Consider the following 14,376-nt stretch of genomic DNA (forward strand, 5'->3'; position numbering starts at 1 on the left):
GTCCCAGCACGTGCTGGAGGGCGACCATCCGGAACATCTGTGCCTTTATGTACATGTTCAGTCGCAGGTCCAGGATGGGTCGTCACCCTCCTGTCTTCTTTTTCACAAGGAAGTACCTTGAGTATACTCCGGAGCCCCGGAGCCTCTTGGGACGAGCTCGATGGCTCCTTTCTTGAGCATCACCCTTCCCTCCAACAGTAGTTGTGGGACGCGATTTTCCTTCCTGGCCACGGGACGAATGCGGGGGCACTTTTAGAAATTCGAGGGCGTGCCCCTGGGACAGGGCGTCCAGCCCCCAACGGTCGGTGGAGATGGACTTCCACCGGCCTCCCACCAGGGTGCTTCGGCAACCCTGAAATGTCCGTTGCCACCGTTATAGCGTGGTCCGACGCCACCTAGCCTTCCTGCAAGATCTCCCGGGCCTCTGCCCTCCGGTAGGAAGTCCAACAGGAGGGGACGATCTTGTATCATAACTCCCTGTTGTAGCAGGCCACGATCGCGAGGGCATTGGCCGCCTTAATCGTCGTTGCCACCGAGAACTCGTTGTCCCATTTCGTCCAGCTTCTTTCCTTCGCCATCCGGCGGGGAAGTTGATGTTGAGGCCGATGCCCCCCCGCTTTCTTCTTGGCCGCCGCTGAGACGACCAAGTCAGGGGTCGGTTGCGCCCTAAGGCACAAAGGGGCCGCGTTGGGGACCCGGTACTTGTTCTCGTACCGATCCCTCTTGGCAGGCGTCGTAGACAGGTTCTTGAGAAGGGTGAGGCCCTCGTCCCAGATTTCATCCAGCAGAGGCACAGCAAGGACAGTCTTCCTCTTGGCCTTGCGCCGTTGGTAAAGGAAACCTTCCTTCTCTTCAGGGCAGAGCTGAAACAGCTCAGATGCCCTGGCGATCACAGCATGGAAAGACCCGATCTCGTCGGGCGGGGAGGCCCGGACTGGAGGCGATGGGAGCTCCATCCCGTCTTCACCGCTGTCGTCATCCGTACCCATCGTGGTCGTGTCCGTTCCCGTGTCATCCCCAGGTATGGGGGACGTGGGCAAAGGCTAAGCAGGCCGCGAGGGCTGAAAAAGCGGGGCTGGGTGGGTCCGTCTTTTGCTTGGGGGACTTCCCGACGGGCCTGGCTCTGGCTCCTCCGTCGGTGGTAGGGGCAATCTCGTCCTCATCTCCGAGCATAAGGATTGTATTTCCAACAAAATGGCCGCCGAGTTGTCCTGCAGCTCCGGAAGCGACGGTTGACTAGGACCCTCGCCGGCACCACCGTCGCCCTCGTCCTCTTCGTCGGGATCCCTCCCGTGGGACCAGGCCTAGTCGAGGCCCTCCAAGACTTCAACCAGTTCCTCCTCGGAGGCTGTGTCCGTGTCCACAATGGCCACCGCCCCCCCCCCTCTTTTTCCGCCAGGGTCTTCACGGGGGTCTTCTCGATGGGCCTGAAAGAGGCTTGCCTCCGCGGTGGCAGGGAGACTCTGGGCCCCGAGGTCGCCTCCACTGGCATAGCCTCCACAGGCTGCGCCAGTGCCGCGACTTCCTCGATAGAGGCCTTAGCCGGGTGAATCAAGGTCTTTGCCACCTTCTGTGGGCCTGTGGCCTTCACCTTGGGGGGAGGGTCACCGCCTCGCTCCCCCTCGGCTGGATCCTTCGAGCTCAAGCGGGGCCTCTCGAGAAGCTTCGCCGGGTTCTCGGCCTTCCTCTTCCCTGAGCCAGAGCGTTGGCTCGTGGTTGATGGCGCTGGAGAGGATGCGCCCTGCCTGGCAGCCGAGGAGCCTGACCGTTCGGCGCTCCCGGTGCCCGCGGACTCGCAGTGCTTTGCCTTCTGTTGGGTCCCCGTCGCCGGGGCACCCTCACAGGACTTAGAAGACCGCTCGGACTTCTTCTCACCCGACGGGCTCTTCCCTTCCAGCCAGTTGGAGAGAAGAAGAGATCGATACTTGATTGTCCGTTCCGACATGTTCTTGCAAAACTTCTCCACGTGCGTTTTGTCCTCATGAAGGTAGTAGAGGCATTTCGAATGCTCGTCCTCCTTGAACACATTCTGCAGCTGGCATCCAGGGCAAACCCTGAACAGCTTTCCGGGCGTCGAGCTTCCTCTCTCCTTGGCCATGTCCAGGGTAGGCCACAGAAACTTCTGGACTCCTCCAAGAAGCGCAACTCGACAAAATCTTCACCCTTGAGGGGGTGTAGAAAAATCCAAAACGGGTCCCCGTTAATCGGATGTCATTGGCTGGGGGCAGTATGACCCAGAGATCAGTGATTGGTTACTACTACGAAAGACAGATCAGAAATGAAACTGATTTTTTCTTTACCGAGGATTCCCGGCCTTACGACGGGAAATATTCATGAGCATGTGAATCCATGCCAGACCCCATGCTGGAGAAATAGTAATTAACCTCCCTGGCTAATTGACAACTAGCCCATGCCAGAGCCTGCGTTCCGTCCAATATAAACAACCTATCGAGCAGGGAAAGTTAGTGGACAAAACTAACTACAAAGATCCACTGGGAACAGTTCGATTTCCAAATGGACCCCTGGACAAAATCCAGCGAACCATCTCACAAGTTCCAAACCTCGACAAAAATGTGTCCCAACCAAATACAAAGCAGGCACCCCTTGCGCACCTCTGGTCCTGGATTCCGAAGGCTCTAACTATCGACAGGAAGCAATAGCAAAGCGCCAGGCTCCCACTGGATCCCTCAATCAATCGACCAGTCCCTGTAAAGGAGGCGCTGACTCTGGGGTCCTGGAACACAAGGGGCTTTCACCATCGGACCAAGGAGGGCAGCTTAAACTTGGCCCTTTTCAACATACTCTGTATCCAGGAATCCTGGATGATGGAGAAACCAACAATGGATGGATATGCTATAGTCTTCGCACCAGCAAAAAAAGGGGCACAGGGTCGCCCTTTCTCAGGTATTATAATTGAGATACGGTCAGGCAGTGGGCTGCATTTCCAGAAAACATTGATGACATCTACGTACCTTCTTGTCATGTTACTTCGATGGAACCAACCCAGAGGTGCAAACACTACGACTTCATCAACACTGCTGATCATCACGAATACTTATTGGCATCCCCTGGCCATGGACGAGAAGACATTTCTTTCGATGATCAAACAATCCATCGGCGATGCCCTTGTGGAGAAGCCGCCAATGTGATATGTGGTGATTTAAATGCTACATGTCGACCATACGATGACGAGGCCACAATTGATGCTCCCCTCGCACAGAAAAGAAAGAGGCAACAAGTGGCTCGCATTAATGTCAGAGCTCTTCTCAATGCAGGTGACCCATTTACAAGGCTAAACCGGGCGCCCTCTTGGGCGAGAGGAAGTTCCTACGCTGACATTGATCACATCTTCGTAAGCAGACCCGTAGCTGCACAAGCTGCCTCGTTTGAAGTAGTAAACTCCACCACCAGTGACCATAATCTACTGGCCTTAACGTGTAAATCATGTCCAGTACGAGTGTAATCAACAAAGAAATGTCCTTAAATTGTCTGCCAGATCCCTGGCAACTATAACACTATCTAAAAGGGATCTGAAGCACAACATCCAAATGACGTCCCAGCAATCCCAGATTACCAGCCTCTCCTGGTTCCATATACATCATCTGTCAAAAAGGCCAGAAACATTTCCAACTCTCGCAGGCATGCATACTGCAAGACTCTGGTAGGGAAACGCCGAGATCTCAGGTAACTAAAGCAGCTAGCCCAGATACAGCCCTCGCAAGCCAAACTTGACCTATGTACAGCACTAAAATCAAGTCTTGGGTCAGGCACCATTGCCTAAATCTCTACCAACAGGACGCAGAATCAATGCTGAGACATGTTTGTGGTCACAACCCCCGTGAATTCTGGGCACTACTTAAATCTGCCGACCCAGCCGTGGCGGAAGCTCCGTTCAACAACATCGGTGAGGAGTCTTGGACGAATTTCTTTAAAACAACTTTTCCCAACAACCCTCAGCACCCCCTACCATAGAGGAAAAAAAATACAACTGGAAAAATGGATCAACCCGAGTAGCAAAGAGGACATAACAGTGGTTATACGTAGACTCAAACCTTCCAGAGCGCCCGGCCCAGACGACATTACTAACATGGACCTCAAAAAACACCCAGAGGAATGGACGACGTTGATCAGTGCTATTTTTAAAAGATGCTCGGGGGCAAAGTCGATCCCCATCCTTGTAGACCACCTCCATCGTGGTACCAATATTCAAGAAGGGATGCAAAGAGGAGCCAAGTAACTACCGCCCCACCGCACTACTTGATGCGATTGGTAAGGTCTTTGGAGCCCTCCTGCTAAAACGCTTCCAGCTATGGGCAAAAAATGCCCCCTGTGCAGATCCCTTTCAAACTGGATTTACTAAAAACATCGGGACTAAGGCAAACATTTTCATGAGTGTGCTAAAGAGTAAAATCGACGGGGCTCTTTCAGTCTTTGTGGCCTTCATTTACCTGGCTCAAGCATTTGACCAGGTCAATAGAGAGACTTTATGGAAGAAACCAAGTGGAATTGTCCCCCTGACATCCTTCAACCTATCTGCACCCTCCACAAGAACACCAGGCTGGGTGTAAGACTAAATCAAGCCGGTCTGTTATCTGCGGAAATTCCGGCCAGAAGAGGAGTCAAGCAGGGCTGCCCATTAGCCCCGGCCCTCTTCATAGCATACATGGGTGACTTTAAGGACTCAGAATCTACCATCCAATCTTTTACGCCCTCCATGGGCTCGAAGAAAACCACGCGCCTGTTGTATGCAGTTTTGATCTTGATGGATTAAACCCCAATTGGCCTTCAACGCCAACTTGACAACCTGGCAGCCTACATACATGGCAACGATCTGCAAATTAATGTTGCGAAAATTAAGATCCTAGTTTTGGAAAAATCAAAAAGGCATAAGGAACAATGGAGTTGGTCTCTTGAAGGTGTAGCACTCGAAAAAGTTCAATACTTGAAATATCTTGGAGCGACACTTGACTGTTCAAAAACAAACACAGCGATGCAACAAACACTTCTGGAAAAAGAAAGAAAACTATCTGCCCAAGCCTGAGCATTGGACAACAAATACGGCCGTTTTTCATTGGTCCACATGATAAGATTCTATCGAGCAAAGGTGGTGCCATCTTTAACCTATGCCGCACAGGCTCTGCCCCAAACACCTGTGAAGCTATGGATCAGGCTGGAAGGCTACTTGTGGCGCACTGTTTTGGGCCTTCCTAAATCTACATCAATGCTGCTAATTAGACGAGAACTAGGCCTTCTCTCGTTGGAAGCGACCATTGAAAGAAACAGCATGATGCTTTACAGGAAAACCGTGCTGCCCAACTGTCCAAATATTTTAAACATGATTATAGAAGAAACACTGGACACTCGATGCAGCATGCTGAAAACCTGGGAACAGCCTGTAAATCAAAGTTGAATGAAATTCAATCATCTGAGGCCGAGTTAATTCAAAATTCGATGAAAATAAAAAAGAAAATGGAGGAACTCGACTGGATAAAGACCCTGGATCGTGCAGCTGAGTTTAAGTCAGTCACCTTCCCCCACAGCCGAGTAAACTAAACTCTGTTCCGAACTACTTGGAAAAATGTCCTAGTAAATCAGTAAGGAACATCTTTATGAGGACCCGCTTAAACCTCCTTGAAACTCACGAGATTTTGTCAGTAAGAGGACCAACCAACTCAAACAAATGCTGCTTCTGTCGAAATGACGAGATCGAAACAATTCGGCAATTGCTCCTCAATTGCTCGGGAACCATGTCAATAGGATCAAAGTATCTGCTGCCAGACTTGTCCGCCTTCCATACCCAAGATGAAGAGGTGTGGTGGGAAAGACTAATTAGTGGTCAAAGAACTGCTTGGACAATCTCCACCGCACAGACACTGAAACAGATCCTTGGTTCCCTAAATCAACAAACAAATTGAGCTTCGCATCAGAACTAGAGACACTGTTCCTCGGAGTTCAAAAAGTTCTATATTTTTTTTTCACTTTTCTGCCTCCTCTTCTTGTAAAAATCATTAATTTGATTCAATCAAGTTAATAAAAAAATAATAGTAACAAATACACTCCAAAATATACACTCTTAATATTTCTAAATCAGTAAGTACCCTTTTGGGATGGCACACAGACACTTCCTACACCCTCAGGTGACTTTAGTAACTAGGACACTGGACATTCATATACCACTGTTTGCATTTAGAAGCAGACTTGGGAGTATGTTAAAAGAAAAAGCTTATTAGAACAAAACAAGCGATTACACAAATATTCTGAAGCAGGTAAGTACTTTTGGTAACCCCCGATGCAAAGTTAGTTAACCCCTTCCTGGAACACCAAACACAATGTCAGAGGCAAGAAGAGTCATTCAGGGAGCCAGGCTAGGCCAAATTTAATTGAGCAAACGTCTACGTGAGCTGAAGCACTTTTTGCAGTGAAGTAAAAGTCTTGCACAACGTTTTAGAAGTCTTTGTAAAAAGAAGAAATCAAAGCAGGGCCACAAGATGGTTAGGTTTGTGAAGTAAAGAAGCTGTTAGCAACTCTACAGAGTAACTAATACAAGTCTCAGCAGAGGACAAGGAAGGTTACAACAAGAGGTAACTTCTTAGACTGCAGAGTACCTTTGGTTCGAAGAAAAGGGCTTTGGCTGGCTTCTGTTCCTGTGCAGCTCTGCAGACCCTGTTCCTGGGCCTCAGTCATGGGGACCAGAAGGACGACTTCTGGGGACTCCTGCACTGCAATGGGACGGTCAGCAACAGCAAAAGGCAAACTACAATTCAGCGGCACTTCGGACTTTCCTTGCATCTGGGGTCCAGCACTCTGTTGAGGTGGCTCAGGCTTGTTCAGTCCTGCTTCCTGGGAGTCCGGAGGTTCTTCCAGCATCGCGAGTCCAACTTAAAAGTAATGCACTCCAATCTGGTGTTCCTCTCCCTGGCACTTCAGTTCCTGCAGCAGCAAGGAAGTACTGCCAGCTCAGAGAAGATGTCCAGACGAGTTCACTTTGGAGTAGATTGGTCCCACCAACACAAGGGGAGAAGTCGTCCTTGCAGGGCTTATCTAGTTGAGGTTGAATTCGGAGCTTCAGCACAGCAGCAGGGCTTCACCAGGCAAACCAACAGTTCAGGAGTTGCAGCAGGCGTCTCTTCCAAGTTCTTCTTCGGATTCCTTTGTCCAGTGGTCGACTGCATTCTAAGCCGCAAGTCTCACCTTTTATGCAGGTTTCTCCCATTCATTCCAGCCTAGCTGTCAATCACAGCAGTGTGGCTATCCTTGCCGGACAGCCAGCCGGCCAATCACCTTTGGGTGCATTCCTGTAACGAAGGGGATTAAGCACAGGGAGTTTTGGGCACCTCCCTCACGTCCTGCCCCTGCCAGACACCCTGGAGCCAGAGGCAGGCTTCACTCATGTATCCCGCCAAAGACAAAGCGAACAAAGGGACCAAACCTGGTTTGGCGCCCAGAGTAAATCTCAAGAAGGACCTTTCCAGCAAGAAACGCCAAAAAAGGAAGAAGACCGGCCATTTTGACAAAAATGGCACCCAAGTGTGCTTTAACTGCAGCTGCGAACGCAGCCCGCGGTAAAAACACCACAGTAGTTAAAAGTAAACCACTGCCACCAGCCATTAATTGTAGAAAGGGTAACAAAAATGCTACATTAGGAACTAGACAAAGGGATACTAAGTAACCCCTCCAGCGCCCTATTGTAAGATCGTGCGTGCTGGGTCTAGGAAGTTACAAATATAATTAAAGTCAATTTCACTTCACTGCTCTTGAAAATAGTAGTCTATCCAAGAGAAGGTATTTAAACCTTTGGAAAATCTAAAAGACTTCCCTGTGCCACTGCACTGAAGGTGCTGTGTTCCACAATGTAAACAGAGGATGCCTATGGAGTTTGTCAGACTCCAAAACCAAAAGAAACGGAGTTCAAATCACAGAAAAAAAATACATGAGACCATGGGAAAAAGGGTCTCATTCTCTCCAGGTTAAATATTAAAAGTCCTAAAATCCAGCAAAGGTGCTGGTGGTCTCTAAATTAGAGGAATTAGCACATTTTGGAGAATTCTCCCTAATATCCACTTTGTCCGAGATCGCACTCCGAGCACAAAAATTACTTGAGGACCAGTGCATTCTTGTTCTATTATCACTGGGATGCCAGCCCCCCGCATTCAACCAGCGGTGACAGACAAAGTAAGCGTTGTGTGGTCAGGGAGTACAGCTATTACTGTATGACTTTTAAAAAAAAAAAAAACACTTATTACTAATTATTACATAGCTAATTTTTTACGGTAGCCATTTTAGCACTCAGCCTAGTATGTAAATTAGCTATACTCTAGATGGAGCCTAAATTATGTATGGTAGCCATACTAAACATCTGAACTGTTGGTATAGCCTTTATAATTCACTGCTGCGCTCTGAGATATAACTGCGCTCTGCCCTATAGTTAGCCATTGCGTTCCGCACCAGATCTAGTTTGAGTTGACCATTGCCACGACCTAGAACAGCCTTCATGGGGCTATACGGGCGGGAAGCACAACCATTGCTGAACTCCAGAAGCCCAGACATTCTTACACTACTACTATGTAAACGATGCTAACATAGTTAGCCTCTGTGTTGAATTGTGCCACCCTTCATAGTCGGCCAGTGTGATACGCTTCATAGTTAGCCATTGCACTGAATTGTGGAAGGAAATGTCTTGCACCTACATGTATGCTAGAGGGCAGACGTCATGCAGGATTTAGATACATTTTGCAGGAAAGAAATGTGTTGCGCCAGGATGTGTTTTTGGGGTAGGCAATGTGTTACAATTGACATTTCGCGAAGATTAGCAATTTGTTGCAATTTAAGGTCAGCAGGCCTTGCAAATTCTTAAAAATCCCACTAGACCTGCAGGGCGAGTTCCATAGTTTACATTCTCGACCTAAGAGACTGGTGACAAACTATTTACCAGTGCTTTCTGTAAAAATGGTGCATGTCGCCATAAGCACACTTCATCTATGGTGCAATGCTTTCAAGCATGCACAGTGACACTTATTTGCCATTTACTGCAAAGAAAGTGTTTGCAGTGAATGAAAAATCAGTTTAACATGCCCATACTCACCAACAAGGTCGAGTAATTGTTTATTTGTAAAGCGCTTATACACCAGTGAAGCGCTTCAAGGCAGGAAGAGAACAAGAGAATACAGTCATTCTTAGGCCTTGAAGATTCGTAATGATCTAACAATAACTAGCATACTAGGCCAGAGGCATATCTACTAGTGAAGTGTGTGACAGAGAGAGAAGGGGAGTTGGGGGGGGGGGCGACACACACAATCAATAAACACCAGTACTGGCCTGGCGACATTTCAGATTGCTTGGTGGTTGGTCATCTAGGCGTAGTACATTCAAGGTCGTGAAAGTGCACAGAACTGAAAGTGAGAAGGGGGGTGTGGTGGGGGAAGAGTGCGCTCAGTCCAGCAGGGGCCAGGGTTAGTGCAGAGAGTGGTTGCCCCTCTCATGGGGCATATTGCAGCAGTGCCAAGCAGAATGCAGAGGCTCGGAGGCAAGTGCAGGACGGGTGTGGAGTCTGGGACCTGTGAGGCTCAGGAGGTGCACCAGGCGACCAGTTGGCTTACTGAGCAGGTTGGGGAAAAGAAAGGGGGGGGGGGGTGGGGTGGAGGGGAAAGCAAAGAGAAAGAAGGTTAGCAGGGGAGGGGGAGCAAGAAAGATGAAGAGGGAGGTCTGGAGGAGTTTCCGGAACTTAAGGAGGTCCGGCTCAAGACGGAGAGAGGTAGGTAGGCTGTTCCAGAGGGAGGCACCTGCACAGGATAAGTATCTACCCCAAATCTCAATATGGAGAAACAGCTCACCCACAGAGAGCTGGAGGAGTCCGGGTAGAGAGCTCTAGAAGGACGAGTATATACAAAGAGCGTTGTAGATATGATATGGCATTTATAACGCGCCTATACACAAGTGTTTCAAGGATCCTTGCAGCCATGGGGAGCCAGTGGAGTGATTTCAGCGCCAGAGAAATGCAGTCCCTGGGCTTGAGGCCAAGTCTTGCAGTTCTGTTATGGATAAGTTGAAGAGGTCAGAGAGTAGGAGTAGGAAGATTGAGAAAGACACTGTTGCAGTAGTCCAGTCTGGAGAGAACCAGGGCTCTGGAGACGGTGAGCCTTTGGGGGAAGGTGAGAAAAGGTAGAATACCTCTGAGGAGGTGCAGCTGGTAGTGAGACTTTTTGGACATGTCCCAGATGTGAGAAGAGAAGGAGAGAGCAGAGTCAAAGAGGCCCTCCAGATTTTTTGCATCACTGGTGGGTGGGGGCGCAGGACCAAGGTAGGCCGGTCAGAGTGAGTGGAAAAGTGGGAGCCGGGGTCTCAATGAGTACGATCTCTTTCTTGCTGGCATTAAGGCAGAGATCATTAGCAGCACACCAGCATTGAACTGCAGAAGGTCAGCAATGAGCGAGGAGGATGAAGAGGCAGAGGGAAACCTGAAAGAGAGCTGTGCGTCGTCCGCATAACAATGAAAGTTGGAGATGAAGGCAGAGATCTTGTGGGCCAAAGGGGCCATGTAGACATTGACAAACCAGGTGGATAGATTAGATTCCTGGGGGACACCACATGCAGAGAGAGCGTGATAGAGAGAAAGGACCCAAATTCAACCTGGGAAGGACATCGGAGAGAAAGGACGCAAGCCACGCCAGGGCCTGATCTGTGATGCCCAGGGTATCACGGAGACGGGAGATCAGGATGCTGTGGTTCAAACCAAAGGAGAAGTCAAGAAGAATGAGGACAGAGAGCGAGTTAGAGTCAAGGTTTGAGGGCAGGTCTTCACAGGTGTTCAGAGGAGCAGTTTCCATGTCTCTGGATGCTCTAAAGTCAGACTGATGGTCATGGAGACGAACGAACAGATTCAGTGTGGAGGGTAAGCTGAGAGATGCCCAACTTCTCCAGGAGTTTGCCCAGGAAAGGGGTATCATGAAAACTACTCGCCAATGATTAGCCATGCATCACATTTAGATAGAATCGTGAAGATTAGCCACCTAGAAGAACTAAGTACACAAACACACCCAACATAAGACATTCACTTACAACACCCACCCTAGCAATTGTGTCTCACCCTTGCGGATACAACAAGCCAGTGCACACAATCAACCTGTCTGCAACCCAACAAACAAAGATGCCAGATTCTCCTGGTTCTGGACCTATCCCATCCCTCTACCCTCACTAACCCGGTCCTCTTTCTTGCAGAACCGCATGAGCACCTGGAGACTGCCTGTGGGTGGTAGAATGTTTAAGCAAGCACTGTATTTCTTTTCTTCCTGATAAATCATTCCCCCTCACATCCACTTGTATAGACAAACTGCTGGTGCAGGATTCTCCCACTTTAACCAGGAATTCCATGTGAGCTCACCTCCACTGGTATAGACCTCCAGCTGTCGGTTGATATTGGACTTGTCCACCAGTGAGTGTAGCACATTGAGAACGCTATGCACATTCCAGATCTTGGGGTTGGAACGCAGGAAGTCAATCTCCTCCTCAGATTTCTTGGAGGTCTTGCAGCGATACTGGCTGAAGGACTGAAACTGGCGTGGGCAGAATGGGAAAAAAAATGAGACCACAGACTAGACCACTGCACATGCTTAGTACAATAAATGTACTGTTTATGTAAAGATACTTATATAGCGCACCGTGACCAACGGAATTGGTCCGCAGGCGCTCTGGCGGAGCTGTAAATATGAAGGAGGGCAGGTAGGGTTAGTCGGGAGGAGGGAAGTGGGAGAGGTGGTGTGCTGTTGGCAGCTTCAGCTCGGTATACACCGGGTGCTGGGCTTTGGTGCAAGTATCGGATCGCGCGAGGCTGTAGGTGCCGTTTATGTGTTGATGCGGTGTAATGAAGTGCGTGCGGATTGCTGGGAGAGAGATGGTTGTATGAGTTGTGTGGGTGGAGTAAGCAGAAAATTGAGGGTTGGGATTAGTGGGGGCTGCATCCTGATTCTTGCACTTGCGGTTCCGTTTGAGCGGTGTACCTGTGGGTGGGTTGTTGCTGGTTCCTTGTGGGCCGTCTCGTTGTGGTGGTGCTGTGCGGATCCAGCTGTATCATAGTGAATATTGTATGGAGTGATAGATGTGTCTGAACCTTTTCTTCGGGTGTGGAGCTATACACAATTTGTGTGACTTGTATTGATATATGATATGGCATTTATAACGCGCCTATACACAAGTGTTTAAAGGTGCGACGATGCAAGGGAGGGGAAACAGAGGGAAGACAGACAATGATCCTACTAGGCCAGGTGACATTGAGATCATGCAAGTGCAGGGGACAGGGGGAGGGGGCAGTGCATAGTAGAACAGTAAAATAAATAAGACCATAAATAAGAGTGTTGCTAACACGTGCTGGTAGGGATACAGAAATAGTCCCAAGTGCTAGGGTTTCTAGGGGGGCAGTGCAGGTGTGCAAATGGCGGGGAGGGGACCTGGGCCTGAGATCGGAGGGTAGCCAGCACAATTTCAGATTCAGCCAGGAGATCAGCTGGGGAGAGGAGGAGGGAAAGCAGAAGCAAAGAGGAAGGTCTTGAGGTGCTTCCGGAACAGGACATGGTTCTCCTCAAGTTTCCGAGAGGCAGGGAGGCTGTTCCAGACGGAGGACCCAGCAGAAGAAAGATCTACCACCAACTTGCTTGGAGAAGCGAAAGACCCTGAGGGAGTTGGAGGCGGATGAGCAAAGAGCTTGAGAAGGAAGACATAGCAAGAGAGTTGGAGGTATTGAGGTCCCAGGCGCCAGAAGGCCTTGTGGACAATGCAGAGTTTTGAACTTGATCCTCGACGCCACTGGGAGCAATTGCAGAGATATCTGTCCTGGAGAGATACGATCCATGGGCTTGAGGCCAAGGACAAGTCTTGCATTCCTGTTTTGGATGAGTTGTAGTAGGCGCAGAGTAGAGGCAAGCAGATTTAGAAAGAGGCTGTTGCAGTAGTCCAGCCTAGAGAGAACCAGAGCTCTGGAGACAGTGAGCTTCTGAGGGAAGGAGAGGAAAGCAAAAGAAGAATCCCTCTGAGGAGGTGCAGCTGGTAGTGGGACTTCTTACAGATGTCAGATGTGAGGAGAGAAGGAATGTGTGGAGTCGAAGATGACCAAGGTTTTTAGCCTCACAGGTGGGAACAGGCAGAGGGACAAGAGTGACTGGAAAGGAGGGAGCAGGTGTGCCGATGAGAATCTCTGTCTTACTGGCATTGAGGCAGAGATCATTGGTGGCACACCACTCATGGATGGCAGACAGTCAGAGATGAGAGAAGGAGAAGAGGTGGCGGAAGGGAGCATGAAAATGAGTTGAGTGTCATCCGCATAGCATTGAAGGTTGCGACAGAGGGCGGCAATGCAGTGGGCAGGAAGTGCCAGATATTGGTTGACCAGCCAGGAAGAGAGGTTAGACCCCTGGGGAACACCACAGGTAGAGATAGAGGACAGGAAGGATACAAGTTGGACCTGGGAGGGTCGATCGGAGTAAAGAGGTCAAGCCAAGCCAGGGCCTGATCGGGGATACCCAGATTATCACAGAGACGGTTGAGCAGGATGGCATGGTTGACCAAAGGCACAGGAGCAATCTACTAAGATGAGGACACAGGGGGGTGTTGGAATCTAGGTTGGAGAGCAAGTCTTCACAGATGTTCAGGAGAGCAGTTTCTGTGCTTCTGGCAGCTCTGAAGCCAGATGTGCTTACTTCATCTTACAGCGCATTACAGAGTCAAATATGCAAGGAGGAATGGAAAGGTGGAGTGAGAATTTATGCCAGATCATAACATAGGCACCAACGACCAAAATGCCCTGCAATCTATACCTGCAAAGCTCCTCTGCCCACCCTCCCACCCCCTGCCCCCATAATACATATTCTTATTGGCAGTCTTGTATGCATCAGTTCTGGTTACTGGGATCTGCAGCTCTGTCCTTTGCAGTTCCTGAGCTCAAGGTTTGTACTCCTCCCACACCAGCTCATGCTTGGTCTGCTTTACCTTCACAGCTTAGCAGCTCCTCCTCTCCCCTATTGCACTACTCTCAAGTTCCGGGTCATCGAATCGGCTGTGCTCTTATCAGACCGCTGCCTTCATCTAATCCGGTTCAGCCTGCTTCTAACTAGTCTTTCGTATCTAGCCCTTTCTCAACATTTCTGCAGTGTGCCAATTAGCTAGTCTCAATTATGGTAGGCACCATTTATCCAGTCTCATCTCTTGCTAGAGTTGAGGCTCAGTTGGCTCCTTCTGAAAAATGTAAAACAGAAAGGCCTAAAAAGGCCCTCTTTCCCTGCAGCACTCCAGCAGGTGGCACTCTTACCTGGTAAATGAACTCGTCAATGATATCCCACAACCACTGGTTAGGCAATTCCAGGGGAGCTGGACCATCAGCATCTGCAAGAA

At 49.5% G+C, this 14,376-nt stretch overlaps 1 protein-coding gene across 1 annotated transcript in view; it reads right to left on the reverse strand.

The window, feature by feature from the left end:
* EIF3L (eukaryotic translation initiation factor 3 subunit L) overlaps positions 1–14,376 on the reverse strand; it is a 277,699-nt gene that overhangs the window by 86,752 nt on the left and 176,571 nt on the right. The window contains exons 7-8 of the mRNA XM_069653069.1: positions 14,294–14,367; positions 11,378–11,549 (exon numbers count right to left, since the gene is read on the reverse strand). Of these exons, the coding sequence (XP_069509170.1) occupies positions 11,378–11,549; positions 14,294–14,367 (246 nt within the window). The remainder of the gene's footprint in view (positions 1–11,377; positions 11,550–14,293; positions 14,368–14,376) is intronic.

Source organism: Ambystoma mexicanum, chromosome 3q (assembly GCF_040938575.1).
Source record: "Ambystoma mexicanum isolate Mex_15411 chromosome 3q, UKY_AmexF1_1, whole genome shotgun sequence".
Classification (NCBI taxonomy): Eukaryota; Metazoa; Chordata; class Amphibia; order Caudata; family Ambystomatidae; genus Ambystoma; species Ambystoma mexicanum.